The sequence below is a fragment of the Lineus longissimus genome, chromosome 17, assembly GCF_910592395.1.
Source record: "Lineus longissimus chromosome 17, tnLinLong1.2, whole genome shotgun sequence".
Taxonomy (NCBI): domain Eukaryota; kingdom Metazoa; phylum Nemertea; class Pilidiophora; order Heteronemertea; family Lineidae; genus Lineus; species Lineus longissimus.
This window is the reverse complement of record NC_088324.1, coordinates 7,328,161-7,342,063: the sequence shown is the minus strand read 5'-3', so window position 1 is coordinate 7,342,063 and position 13,903 is coordinate 7,328,161. Positions and strand designations below refer to the sequence as shown.

Here is a 13,903-nt window from a genome sequence, read left to right as displayed (position 1 = left end):
AGCGTATCTGATGTTGATGCTACTCACAGACGCTGCTGCATCTATCGATGAATATTTATAACGGTTTTAGCGAATCACAAGTTCAATCATCCCACGAGTTACAAAAAGCAATTTTGCTGTTTCTGTTTTTTATCACCTCCCCCACGGTCTGTTTCTGCTTCTTTTACCACGCAACTAACTAATGTTTGAATGACGTGATCAGGGTCTACCTCTCTCTTAGGCCTGGCCACGTGGCACACACGCTGCAATTTTTGTTGCAAAATATTTGCTATTTTTGTAGCAGCTATATGCAACAAAAGTGGCAGCGTGCGCGGGCAGCTGCACTTTTAGTCGCATGAGATAAATTGACATCTCGTTGGCTGCAATTTTTGTTGCAGATATCGGACTAGGCTTGAGACCTGCAATTGTTGTTGCGCATCGAATTGCACCTGCGATGCACCGCACCGGCTGCAGTTTTGTTAGGCAACTTTTGTCGCAGGAGCTTTAATTGTAATAAAAATTGCAGCGTGTGCGCCTGGCATTAGTTCTAGGGGTAGACAGTGCTTTAAAGGTTGCAGATTTGGAAGCGCTTTCATCTAAGAGAGCCAATTTAAGCGCAGCGCAAACGAGCGATTTAAGTCGCTGCGACCTGCAATGGAGCCATGGCATCGGCGACCGCATTCCCGCAACGGCAACTTCACAGTAGAGAGCAAAACCTTTCTTATTTTATGTGAAATTAAAGGCAAACCAGAGTCTTTCAATAAATTTATTGAAAGACTCTGGTCAAACCAATAGATATTGAGATGGCAATGTCACCAATGGGGTCCTTATTTAGGAGGCATCTCCTGCTCAGGAAAAGTAGGGAACGAGGTGGAAGTAACTCAAGGTTGAAGTAGTTCTGGTGGACGTGATTGTGCATTTTGCTATTGTCAATTGGCGAAAAGAGAGACATTTTTCAAAGATATCTTTTTGAAAAAGAATATAACATCCTACCTTAAACAATCTGTAAAGTAATTCCGTCCAGCCCCCTTCGCCGCCAACTCACAAAAAATCGAATACTCCTTCGTAATATATCCGTCACAAAAAGTAAACAAAATTGAAAATGTACTCCAAAAGTTATAAACCTGTTCGAAGCGCCGCATCGTTTTCTAATCCAACTCTTGAAATGCGCTTAGATCCTCGTTTTGATCCGACATCGTGTGGTGCCACTCATCACAAAGATGATCCACGGTTCCTATGTGATTTATCCTTTATGTCCGTCACATTGGTATCGTTTGTGGCGCGCGATCGCTGGCAATGGGTGGAGGCAGGCGGAGAGGCTTCGTGACGCGAACGGAGGTGGTTCTCATAAGACTTAGTATCCTTGATCCTGGACAGTCGTTGCTTTCAACAATCTTGGTGTGTCTTTAGCAGTCGTTGCTTTCAACAATCTTGGTGTGTCTTTAGCAGTCGTTGCTTTCAACAATCTTGGTGTATCTTTAGCAGTCGTGGCCTTCAACAGTCTTGGTGTGTCTTTAACAGTCGTGGCTTTCAACTGTCTTGGTGTGTCTCTAACAGTCGTTGCTTTCAACACCCTTGGTATATCTTTAACAGCCGTGGCTTTCAATAATCCTGCTGTATCTTTAATAGCCGTCGCTTTCAACAATCTTATATTCTGCAGTTGTGGCTTTCAACAATCTTGGTGTATCTCAAACAGTCAGAGCTTTCAACAATCAACTTAGAAATGAGGGATGTTATCCCTAAACGTAGGTCTACGTTGATCGGCATTGTTATGATAAGCAAATAATAAGATTACGCAGTTGACGTTTTGTTTTAAAGCAATTTATTTCATTACTGAACAAATCTTGCCAATTAAAGGTCACCTGCAACACTCTTTACCTTAGGGAAAAAATGATAGGGCATAAGATAACAAGCACAGTGGTGAAAACCGCATGAAAAGCAAACTACCCATCTTCAGGTTATGGCAGGTAGAAAATTCAAAGGTGGTGCAGGAAGGACAAACTGATGATGTAGATTGTGCTGTACTGAAATAAAGTTTTTTAGAGTTTCATGCCTATATTTTAAAATTGCACATTTACCTGTTCCTAAAAGCTCATACCTGTGACAAGGTAATTAAAATATAAGCATGAAACTATCAAAACTTTATTTCAGTACAGCACAATGTACATCATTAATTTGTTCTTCCTGCACCACCTAGAATGTTTGAATTACAAACTGCTATAACTTTAAGATGAGTAGTTTGATTTTTATGCGGTTTTCACACTTGTGTTTCTTATGTTATGCCCTATAGTTTTATACCCCAAGTTAGAATTTTAATAAAAGCATTTCAGGTCACCTTTAAGTCAAAGACAAGACTTGCATTTCGACAGTTCCGGGTGTTTTTATGTCATTTAAAACGAACCAGAAATGACATGCATCACTTTTCGATATTTCATGATTGTATTCAAAATGTACCAATGCAAATGATTTTTAAGCAGAGTTACCTTACTAATGCATTAGACTTACGTGTACAGTCCTACCAGAAAGGAAATGTCCACAGGTTTTTTTAATATCACAGAGATAGAATAAGATAATTGAATGCGGTTTTCAGCAGAGAATGGTATATCTTCCCCCGCTGTACAAAATCACCTTCAATTCAATGTTTTCTCAGTTCAGAAGCAAACCTGTGCTAGCCAGTTTGACCCCTTTACAGTGGCCCAGGTTGGTTTTGGAACGCCAAAGTTTACGATCTCTTATAAAGGATTAACCACTCTTATCACGAATATCAGCTGGTTTGTCATTTTTAGATATAAAATTTCATACATTCATATTCCAATTGGATCTTTTTAAGTATTCAGCCAAAGTTTACTGACAATCATTTTTCATTCGGGCAGTTGGGAGGGGGGAGGCGGATTGGCCTTTAAGCATTCTTTCTAGCTCATCTGTCATTCTCTATGAGCAGATCAAATGAAATTCTCTCTCTGCCATCACATATTTCCATTACATCATGCGGTCCCGAATGTGGCACAGGCGCTTGACGATGACTGTATAGTGTGTGTCGATCGCTATGATGTAGGTATCTTCATGCACCTGTGTTCCACTTCACGAATGGCTGCTTTACCTTTCCAAACTGCCACTTCATAGTTGCAAAAAGCCAAAAAAAACACATTTGCATTGACGAGTGTCGATTGGCATCCGTTACCATTTGCTTAACCTGGTTAGATATCCTCATGGATTCAAAAATTTGCTCTCCTCACATTAAAAATTAAGCATCAGCAGAATTTTAAATGTTCCATGCGATTCCGGGATAACGTATTTGGAATAGCTAATGTCACCAGTAAATCCTGTACTCTTCGGTAGAGTTGGCTGGTCTTCGGACATAACGTATGGCATTAGACACCAGCTTGCTGATGTGAACGGGCTTTTTCTTGTTTTTGTAGTGGCCATTTTCATACCCTATATGAAGGAATTTATGGTTTGCGTAAATGTACGGAATATTCGTAGGTATAGTGTTAGAGAAGTTAGTCTTTCGTAACCAGACACAGGCTAATAGTTGCTGAAGGGAAAGATTTTGAAGGTTAATGGAACACATTTCGTGGAAGTGTCCTTTTTGTCCGTCGTCCCAGGCGGGCATAAACATTTCATACGGTGCTACGTAGACCGCGCAGTTCGATTCTTCCTTGGTACAGTTCTGAGTTGTGTTGTAGCTGAGTAGGGTCTTGTGCAACATTTGCGGACCTGTGATGTAGATGGTTTCGAAAATAGTTTTGATGTGTTTGTCATATTGTGGTAAACTGTTTATGACGTATTTCATGAATTTGTGCCGCTTCGAACAAGCCATCCACGCGTTCATGGTGACGCTTGTCATGTCGTAAAGAAGGGTGCTCTGGACTGTCGGCTCCCGGCTGAAAAAACAGCTATGCTTGGTCAGAATTGGCTCCACGGGCCGAAAGCTTTCCATGTCCATGTCGGCGTACACGCCCCCGAAGTGATATAGGATAAAATACCGCGCCGCGTCCGAACGCAACAGGTTGTTTGAGTAGCCATCATACATGTCGAGAAACTGGGGATAATGATCTTGAAGAAGGTCGCGGATACTCTCATCCGTCCAAAACCAGTACTCCCACTTTGGATGGTTCTTCATCCAAGATTTCACGAATGGCCGATACACACTCGGGATGTTCACATCCCGGTACATCTGGTGGATCCGAAAGGGTATGGCGTTGAAGCCGCCCGAGGCATCCGTGTCGTTGAGCGTAGGGAACTCCCGGGGGCATTCCGCTGCGCGTAACACCAGCAACATGAAAAAAAATGTGAGGGTCAGGCTGACAACCATGAAGCCGAACCGCTGAAGCCTGCGCAGGTCGCTGTGCGGGGTTTGCCTGAACCCCACCAGGGCCGCGCGGACATGTCTCACCAGGCATTGCAGACATGTTCTCAAGTCTCCGGAGCGTTCTGTTGCCGGTCTCGGACAGTGGTAGTTGGCATACCGTACACTCATTCGCATCTTCATCGTCCGACTTCGGCCACAAATTCTGAAATAGATATAAAGCAGAATTTACTTCATTGCACCAAAATGTTCAAGAACTATCACATGTAGGCTTGTACATGACCTGAGTATTATCGCCTGAGAAGTATATGCAGGCCTCAACAACGCAGAACCTCCCTCAGGTGTCAAATGCTGTACGTGCCGCCACGTGTCGGCGCAGCTAGATCAAGTGAATATCCGGAAACTCCCCGATCTTTACGCAATGCGGTATCTCCATGGCATATGTAGTCAAATAGGGGAGTTTCGCGAGCCAAGTCGCCCGATTCGGCGACAACAAGCAAAATGGGACTCCTTGCAGCCTGATTGGTTAGCTTGATGAACTTATACTCCTGCGCGTTGACACTTCAAATGAAACATAACAACACTATACTAGGTGGCCGTACGGGGATATTTTTCAAAGATGGGAAACTCTCAGCGTAACTTGTTATCGTTCTCAGATCAATTAGAAGAAAAAAAGGGCAAATAGTACCTATAAATGATAGGAAAATAGCCTATGCTAAAGAAAACAAAATTGTCCATGTTCATGCTCTGGACTTGTTGAACCCCAAATGTCAAATCACGTCTAAGTTATTCGGTGGGTGGATGTTAACGCCTGAACATCGGGCTATGGTAAGTAGTGGCCTGAAGGGTTGACCTGAAGTGGTCGTCACCTTGCACGCCCAAAATTGAGCTGCGCCTGAAAATTCTCCATGGTATAGGTGCATGATGCTTTTCTCCATGATTTCTGACATATCGTCTCCAGTCTACTTCAGAAAGGCTCCACAATACAATTCCAAACAAAATACCCAAAGCTAAAACTATGCTTCCCCTCATCGATAGCTGGTTTACTCCAGCCTCAAAAGTTGCTTCCCCTAATTGAGAGCTAGTTCCATCAAACCTCAAACTATGGCTACCCTATTTGATAGCAGGTTCCCCTTAACCTCAAAAGATGCTTCCTCTAATTGAGACTAGTTCCATCAAACCTTAAACGATGCTTCCTCTAATTGATAGCTGGTTCCCTATAACCTCAAAAGATGCTTCCCCTATTTGAGAGCTAGTACCATCAAACCTCAGACGATGCTTCCTCTAATTGATAGCTGGTTCCCTATAACCTCATCATATATTCAAATGGTGGTGTCTCCCTTTCATGTATGGGACCATGAATGCAGTATTTACTATGCATTGCAGAGTGCAGACACTTTGAATAATAAGGGGGCGTTGTTTCCAGCTCTGTTCAAGAACTTAAAACCAGACCCAGTCGTCATCGTGGAAAATTAAGGAGGCGCACTTACCAGCGGTACACGATCATGAAAACCAACTCCTTATATCCAACGTATCAACGCAATCCTTCCCCGCTGCTCCGTCCAACCACTACTTGTAACAACTATTCCGTGGGCCGTCAGCATGTAACGGAAAACAACTGTCATTCCATCTCTTTCGCAGGTTGTCCCGAGATGTGAATTTAAATTTCGATGCAGTGTTTCCGAATCTGAAATGGGTCGCTCCGCCGCCTGCGGCTATTGTTGCACAGGAATGAAACATGCGACATGAAGTCGTTACACCTTCTGCCGAAGGGGTACATACAGTGACTCAATAGCCTCGCTGCAAAAATGATTTGTTGGTATATGCATGTGCATCTGATGTGCCTATCAAATGTTCGCAAAATATCCCACACATGGATTTCGAGGAACTCTGTTCTTAATGCGGTTTCAGACTACAGTCAGTAGGCCACAAATATAATGTTGGAGACAGATGTTACCAAGTATTGAAAGTGCGGACATTTAAACTAAACATCTCCTTGGAATGTTAATCGAACACACTGTGTCTGCAGTCGTCTACCATTAAAGAAATCACATTGACCTTGATACTTTGGAGGGAAGGTCAAAGATGGCTGCCAATGTTGATTTGCTGACCGCTCTTCTGAAGACAAAGTCACAATCACCTTGGGTATACTTTGGTCTTCTGAGGACATAATCACAATCACCATTTTTTGGGGGCACCTGATATATATTGTAGGTTTTGTTTTTTAGATTATTTTTTGATTGAAAAGATTTACAGTGACGGAATGGCAGTCCACACGAAGTAAAATGTTATCCGTTTTCCTTCAGGTAATCAGATGATCAACTTCAAGGCCGTATCTTGCAGCCCGTCGAATGCCTGGCTTAAACTGCTGATGATGGGACGCGTCGGTCTTCCGATCATTGTTCAATCGACGAAAGTCACAACGCTAGGCCGGTCGAACTCAATGTGACATTGAAGGCTGTGGGCTCGGCGCAACGCCCTCGGTAGACCTGCTTCCTCAAGATATCAGGGCTTCATGGTTTAATCGAAGAGGGTCACAACACAAGGCCGGTCGAACTCAATGTGGCGCAACGCCCTCTTGGTAGACCTGCTTCCACAGAGATGCCGGGATTCTTGATTTGTTGAGAAAGGATGAGTCGAAGCAGGGTGACTGCAACGGCAAATCGTCACCCAAATAACAGTAGTCGATTAAAATCAAATGCCTGGTGTGCTGAACAACATTGGGCAAACACATGGATGCAGTTTAAACCTTTTTTTCGAACAGCTTTGACGACGGATCGATGTAGCGAAGTGGTAAAATAGGTCCATCACGAAAGACAGATCCTGTCAGTACTTAGTTAAATAATCTTAGGCCAATAAGTGTGCCATAGCCACTTTATAGGCCTTGGCTAGGGAGGTGGAGACCAGCAACTTATCACGTAAACGAATAGATTTCTGGAGAAAGAGGACGAATTTAGCGTACATTTCAATCCGTATACGTATCGGGATCCTCGATAAGTCACCAATCTCAACCGACCTAATATCAGAAACCAGAGGGGACATCTTGTTGTATTATAGATGCCTCAACAAAGTTCGATATCCCTAAGTTTGTGGCAGATTTGGTGCCATACGTGTTCGTTATTTTGCTGAGGAAGTGGACGGCCGGTAAAAGAATATATATATCATGTGTGTCATCTGTGTCATTCAAGTTAAAGTCAACGGATTCGCAATAAGCACGTGTCAAGGCAAACTGTCGGGAACACAGCATGACCTTGAAAAAACAAGCCACAGGACTGAAGTTGTAGTTTTGGGCAGGTTAAACACCGAAGAAGAAGAAGAAAAAGAAGAAAGCAAAGCAAATTTTATTTGAAGCAGGTTTTTGAATCATTGAATATTGAAGCTATCGAGTCATGTACGATAAGCTTCATGTACATGCATGTGGACATAATGTATCTTGCTTACAGGGCGCCCTGTTTGTTTCATTCCAGGAACAAGAAGATCCGACACACTCGGGACTGACAAGTGCTGTCCTTAATAGAGAGGTGGCCTGATTAGAGGTGAAGTTGAATGGAAACTGCCACTTTGAGACTAAATCTAGTGTCCTTGATAGAGAGGTTGTCCTTAATAGAGAGGTTGTCCTTAATAGAGAGGTGTTCTTAATAGAGAGAGAGAGAGGTGTCCGCAAAGGGAGGTTCCACAGTAGTATCAATATTGACTCATTGGTAATGAATTTTGCCATCCTGAAGAAAAAAATCTTTCTTTTAAATAAAAGTGTGGGGAGCCTGAGAAGGCTTTTACATCTCAACCAACTGAAACTCTGCTTATATGAAACAAACATTCCATTTTTCAGGCCGAGACCATCCTCGATGTCGCACTTGGAAATTCGCATCCGATCGTATCGTGAATAAACGACTTTGAAAAACCAATGCCTGGAGAGTAACTTCGAAACATTCCGATGGAACCTGATAAAGATAAGCCATGGACGTTGCTGCTTACGAACGACTTTAAATTCTTTGTGTATTGCTTCGGACACTTTCATATACTTTTACTGTCTGCCTTTGGGAATTTTCAAATACTTTGATTGTTTGCCTTTGGACGCTATCATGCCGAACCAACAGTTAACTCGATTTGTGACGCATTGTCAATTGCCAATGAAGTATACTTGTGGGATAAACTTAGAAATTTACTTCCACTGCCCGGGGTAGTTCAAAACTGCAACTGGAAGTTCTATTCCTACTGCCAATCATCTTCCTTGAGATCACCCAGCTGTTTGTGCCAACTGGTTTCTTTGTCTGCTATTATAAATAAGGCAGCATTGGATCCCGTTGGTACAGAGGACGAGGGTACATCAGCATTGGATCCCGTTGGTACAGAGGACGAGGGTACATCATCAAAGTAAGACAATTCTGCTGCCACAAAGGAAACATCCCGACTGGTTTCACCAAACTTCATCCACTTGTGGGTACTTGGCTGGACACTTGAGACGACCTACATGCTTAGGTAGCCCTTCATTTGGGTGTCAACTAATTGCCTGTAAAAGAAAATCCGTGTAATGAAATATTGATTTGGCCGGGCTACATAAGAAATGTCTTTGATGTCCTTTGTAACGGTTCCAGTATACATATTTTAAACATTGGTTATAACTGGTTAATTAATGATACAAAAAGAGTTGATAGAAAAACTATCAACAATAAATCAAAGAACATGAAAATTATCTTTAGTGTTGTTGGTGATTTTTTCTCGTATCAGCTTTTGATGATAAGCCGTTTCTTAGTGGATGAAGCTTCAGACAGATCACGAGGAAGCTGCTTTGAAAACCAATTGAAGAAGGAAGATCGTAAGGATCAACACAGAATATTCTCTACCTCAGTAACTCGATTAGTAACGCATTGCATTGTCAATTGCCAATGAAGTATACTTGTGGGATAAACTTAGAAATTTACTTCCACTGCCCGGGGTAGCTCAAAACTGCAACTGGAAGTTCTATTCCTACTGCCAATCATCTTCCTTGAAATCACCCAGCTGTTTGTGCCAACTGGTTTCTTTGTCTGCTATTATAAATAAGGCAGCATTGGATCCCGTTGGTACAGAGGACGAGGGTACATCATCAAAGTAAGACAATTCTGCTGCCACAAAGGAAACATCCCGTCTGGTTTCACCAAACTTTGTGGGTACTTGGCTGGACACTTGCGACGACCTACACGCTTAGGTAGCCCTTCATTTGGGTGTCAACTAATTGCCTGTAAAAGAAAATCCGTGTAATGAAATATTGATTTGGCCGGGCTACATAAGAAATGTCTTTGATGTCATTTGTAACGGTTCCAGTATACATATTTTAAACATTTGTTATAACTGGTTAATTAATTATACAAAAAGAGTTGATAGAAAAGCTATCGACAATAAATCAAAGAACATAAAAATTATCTTCAGTGTTGTTGGTGATTTTTTCTCGTATCAGCTTTTGATGATAAGCCGTTTCTTAGTGGATGAAGCTTCAGACAGATCACGAGGAAGCTGCTTTGAAAACCGATTGAAGAAGGAAGAACGTAAGGATCAACACAGAATATTCTCTGCCTCTCATCAATGCCAAAGTGTGCTTTGGCCCTGTTTCTGATGTGCTTTCGGAATACCCTCGGTTACTTAGGCATTCTAGGCTGGAAAGAGGTATTTTGATAGTCTTTTCCTCTCTACCAGGAAATTTAATCAAAGACTCCTATAAAAGCGAATATCAATACTTTTATTGAAATGCATGCACTAGAACTTTATGATACATGCACTGAAACTCCTATAAAATTGAATATATCAATTATTTATAAAGATAAATGCACTACTATATTTTTGGATGTAATAGAAGATGTTTTCATAGAATGAAACTTCATTATGTAACATATCAAAGAAGATGAAGATGCTAAAAGAAACAAACTCGATGAGAAACTAAACCACGAGAAGGACACAAGACCACATAAATAAGTTAGCGAGGCGCCGTGTGTTAGGTTGATCGGTTATGACAGCCGAGAAGGCCGAGGTATACTTTTTCAGATCTGTACAGAAGACAGAGCTTTTGCTTTTTGTCTTTTGTGGGTGTGTTTCCCCGGGCGGTCTGATAAGATATCTTGGCATAGTTTCAAGGCGAATCCACGACACTCTTTTTAACATCCACAAAAAAGACTCCTTTTTAACAAAATTATACTATACTTAGTCTATTATTCTATAAAAATCATCAAAAAACCCCAAAAATTATCCTTTTTGGTAGCATTTCAGAGGCGTTTTAGAACGTTAGTAGCTGACACCCCACCCTTACCCTTACCCACCGGAAAAAACTTTTGAAAATACTTTCAGACTTTCATTATCCCCTCGGGTTAGATTCTCAGTTTTCCATCATCTTATAGCAGCTTCATCTCCTTGAATAGATCAGATACAGAGGATCCATATAGTGGAGATGCTGCGCTAGATCAAGGTACACATTCTCATGCAGTCGGATCTCGATTGGTGATATATCAAATTAGTTGATGTGATTCTCGTGATACACTCATTAAATTCTGCAGTATGGGCTCGCCAAGAGGTGCGCCTTTACTAGACTTAACCTGTCAAGATCCATTCTGTATTGAAATTAAACGTTCCTCATACCTTGCCATTTCCACAAAAAAAATTGCAGTCTTCATCCTCACATAACAGCAACTGTTATGAACATGTTTCAATAATCGACAGGCCTGGGTGCCTTCTGAAAAATCCACCCCGACTGAGTCTTAGCCAATAGGCCGAGAATACAGCGGAGATGACAAGACATGTCCAAAATGAATCTTTTTTTTGCAGCATAAACCCGCAGTGGGTATCTTTTATTTCACGTATCCAAACGGGCATATACAATTATTCATTTACAATTACTGTATACAGGGGTTTAACAAAAGATGTATCTATTTGTTTAAAATTTTTCATTATTTTACTGTGAGCCCGTCCGGTGCCGTCCCGACGCCCGTGCTGAAAGCCCTATTGGCGAGACAGCACTCGGCGTCGCGACGGCCCCGTCGATCCCACAGTACTCCATATGGAATTGGGGGACTACTGCGAAGCCGCCCCCGAACCGTCCCGATGCCCAGACCGACGTCATACTTTGTGTCGCCGACCCCGGCACCGAAACGGCCCGTTGCCGTCCTCACAGTACTCCCCTTACGCTCTCTGTGAACCCAGACTTAGTATTTACAAAACATACATACATATACGCCTTCCAAATAATGTCCATTGAAACTAATTTTCACTTTATAATCTTAACTGTTTACTTTTTTTGTTTTAGCACCAATGGAAGAATTAATTAACATGTGAGCACCAAGTATATACGTGTACGGAATATTCAAAACTATTGGCACCACTTATTGCATTTTGATATTTAACATTTTATTATTTTTGTTGTAGCACCAATAGAAACGGAACATTTAATTATCTGATTAAATCAATGTGGATAAAACGTGCCAGTTTAAATTGAAGGCATACTAACATAAAATAATAACATAATAACATAAAACATAAAGGTTTAAAACATAAATTAATAACATAATTCATAACTCATGTTTAAAACAATGTGCCTATAGTGCTCAATGGCAAGTATATACATATGTGCGCCCAGTGCAAGGGGTCGAGACCATCCATCTGGTCTCATTCTGACCCCTGCTTGGGAACTGGGCTAATCTAAGTCGCCAAAAAATTTTATACTATGTTTTAAAATTCACATTTCTGTGCGTGCGTTCAATTAATACCCTATATACATATATTTACAATATTTACAACTAACTATGCCAGATGTAAAATGCAAAAAGAATGAAGGAAAAAGAAAACAAGAGGGAAAAAAATATATTTTTGAAGGAAATTGAACAGTGGAATATGGCAGGTTCGAACCCGGGACCTCCCGCGTCCGAATCATGCACGTTCCCGACAGGCTAGCAAGCCGATACGCTAACGACGTGAATTTTTAAAATCGTATACCATTCCCACATTGTGGGGAATCCCCTTACAGTCTGTTTTGAACTCTGTTGTCGAATTCGTTTTGCTCATTTCGATTTTTCCCCTGCCAAAGACTGGCTCTCCCTGTCCAAATCGTGTGAATATAAATCCCCAAAACCCCCACTATTTTATCTACCCCTTTGCTATTTGCAAAAACCGGACATGTGATATTTTCCCAGGTTGGCGCTGGCCATCCTTGTATTCTTGACAAATTTGACAACGAGTTCAAAACAGGCTGTATCGTAGCGCAATCATAAAAAGCATGTTTCATGGATTCCGTCTGCATTTTACACCTCGCACAGTTCTTCTGGATATTTGGCAAATATTTAAACAAGGATTTTACAGGTAATGCTCTGTGTACAAATTTATAAAATAGTTCTTTCTCATTATTATATAAAATTTTGTTGTGCCATATGTTTTTCCATATCTTTTTCCAGTTGATATTATACATTTTGGTACACACGGTATGTGGGATTTGAACCCCATTTTTCATAATTTTCTCATATAAAGCAGCAGCTGTGATTTTAACCCATTGTGACCTACCCATACCCAACTTTGCCGCTTTACACTGGTATAAAACCTCTTCCCACACACCGTGTCTACCAATAACTCTGTGCATATAAGTATTTTTGGCAATTTCGGGGCAGTGATGCCGCAGTGTTATGCCCGCTTTGTAAATGCCGTACCCTATCCATGGCTGTGTGACCCCCTCGTCTTGTACGTGGTAGAGTCTTTTTAACCTTTCCATGAACAGGGCCCGACATTTACTGGCTACATGCGGCATCCCTACCCCTCCATCTTCAATTGCCTGCACCATAGTGCTTCTTTTAATCAATTCCATTTTGTTTGACCATAAAAATTTAAACAATAATTTCACAAACCCGGTACAATATTTCATTGGCAATTTCATAATTCTCGCTCCGTACCATAATTTAGAAACGAGGACGGTTTTTATCACCAAAACTTTCCCTATAAAGGACAGGTGTCTATTTTCCCATAACTTTATTGTTTTCCCCACTTTTTCCATGATTTTCTTCCAATATGTCTTCCCACAAGGCCCTGCCTTGTTCCAGGGTATCCCCAAAATGTTTGAAATTTTCACTATATATTTCCTGTACTCTATAGGGATGTTTTGGTGCGAAAAACCGCCTAACAATAATATTTCTGTCTTTGATATATTTATATCAGACCCCGAGGCTTGGCCGAAATCATTGTATATGGAGAATAGAGCTCGTATACAGGGTGCTGCAATCGGGTGCGTGGCATCATCCGCAAAGGCAATGTTTTTAACCTCTTGTTTTACGTTAGGCAGCTTAATGCCCCGCACCCGTTCGTCGGAGCGCACGGCGCAGGCGAGCGGCTCCTGGCAGAGTACAAACAGCAGCGGGGACAGACTGCAGCCCTGTCTAACTGATCTGCCCACCCTGAATGTCCCTGACAGGAATCCATTCACCAGCACCCTACTCTCCGGCGCATCATACAGCACCCTCATCCATCTCGTCCAAAATGAATCTTTTTTTTTTTTTTTTTTTTTTGCAGCATAAACCCGCAGTGGGTATCTTTTATTTCACGTATCCAAACGGGCATATACAATTATTCATTTACAATTACTGTATACAGGGGTTTTACAAAAGATGTATC

General features: G+C 41.6%; 2 protein-coding genes across 2 annotated transcripts in view; both read right to left on the bottom strand.

The window, feature by feature from the left end:
- LOC135501822 (voltage-dependent calcium channel type A subunit alpha-1-like) overlaps positions 1–1,001 on the bottom strand; it is a 348,627-nt gene extending 347,626 nt beyond the window's left edge. Inside the window, exon 1 of the mRNA XM_064794169.1 lies at positions 973–1,001. The gene's annotated coding sequence lies outside the window, so the exon portion shown is untranslated. The remainder of the gene's footprint in view (positions 1–972) is intronic.
- Positions 1,002–3,289: 2,288 nt separating this feature from the next.
- Positions 3,290–4,261, bottom strand: LOC135500992 (uncharacterized). Its single transcript, XM_064792711.1, has one exon. The coding sequence runs from the start codon at positions 4,259–4,261 to the stop codon at positions 3,290–3,292; it is 972 nt and encodes a 323-aa protein (XP_064648781.1).
- Positions 4,262–13,903: the final 9,642 nt, after the last annotated feature.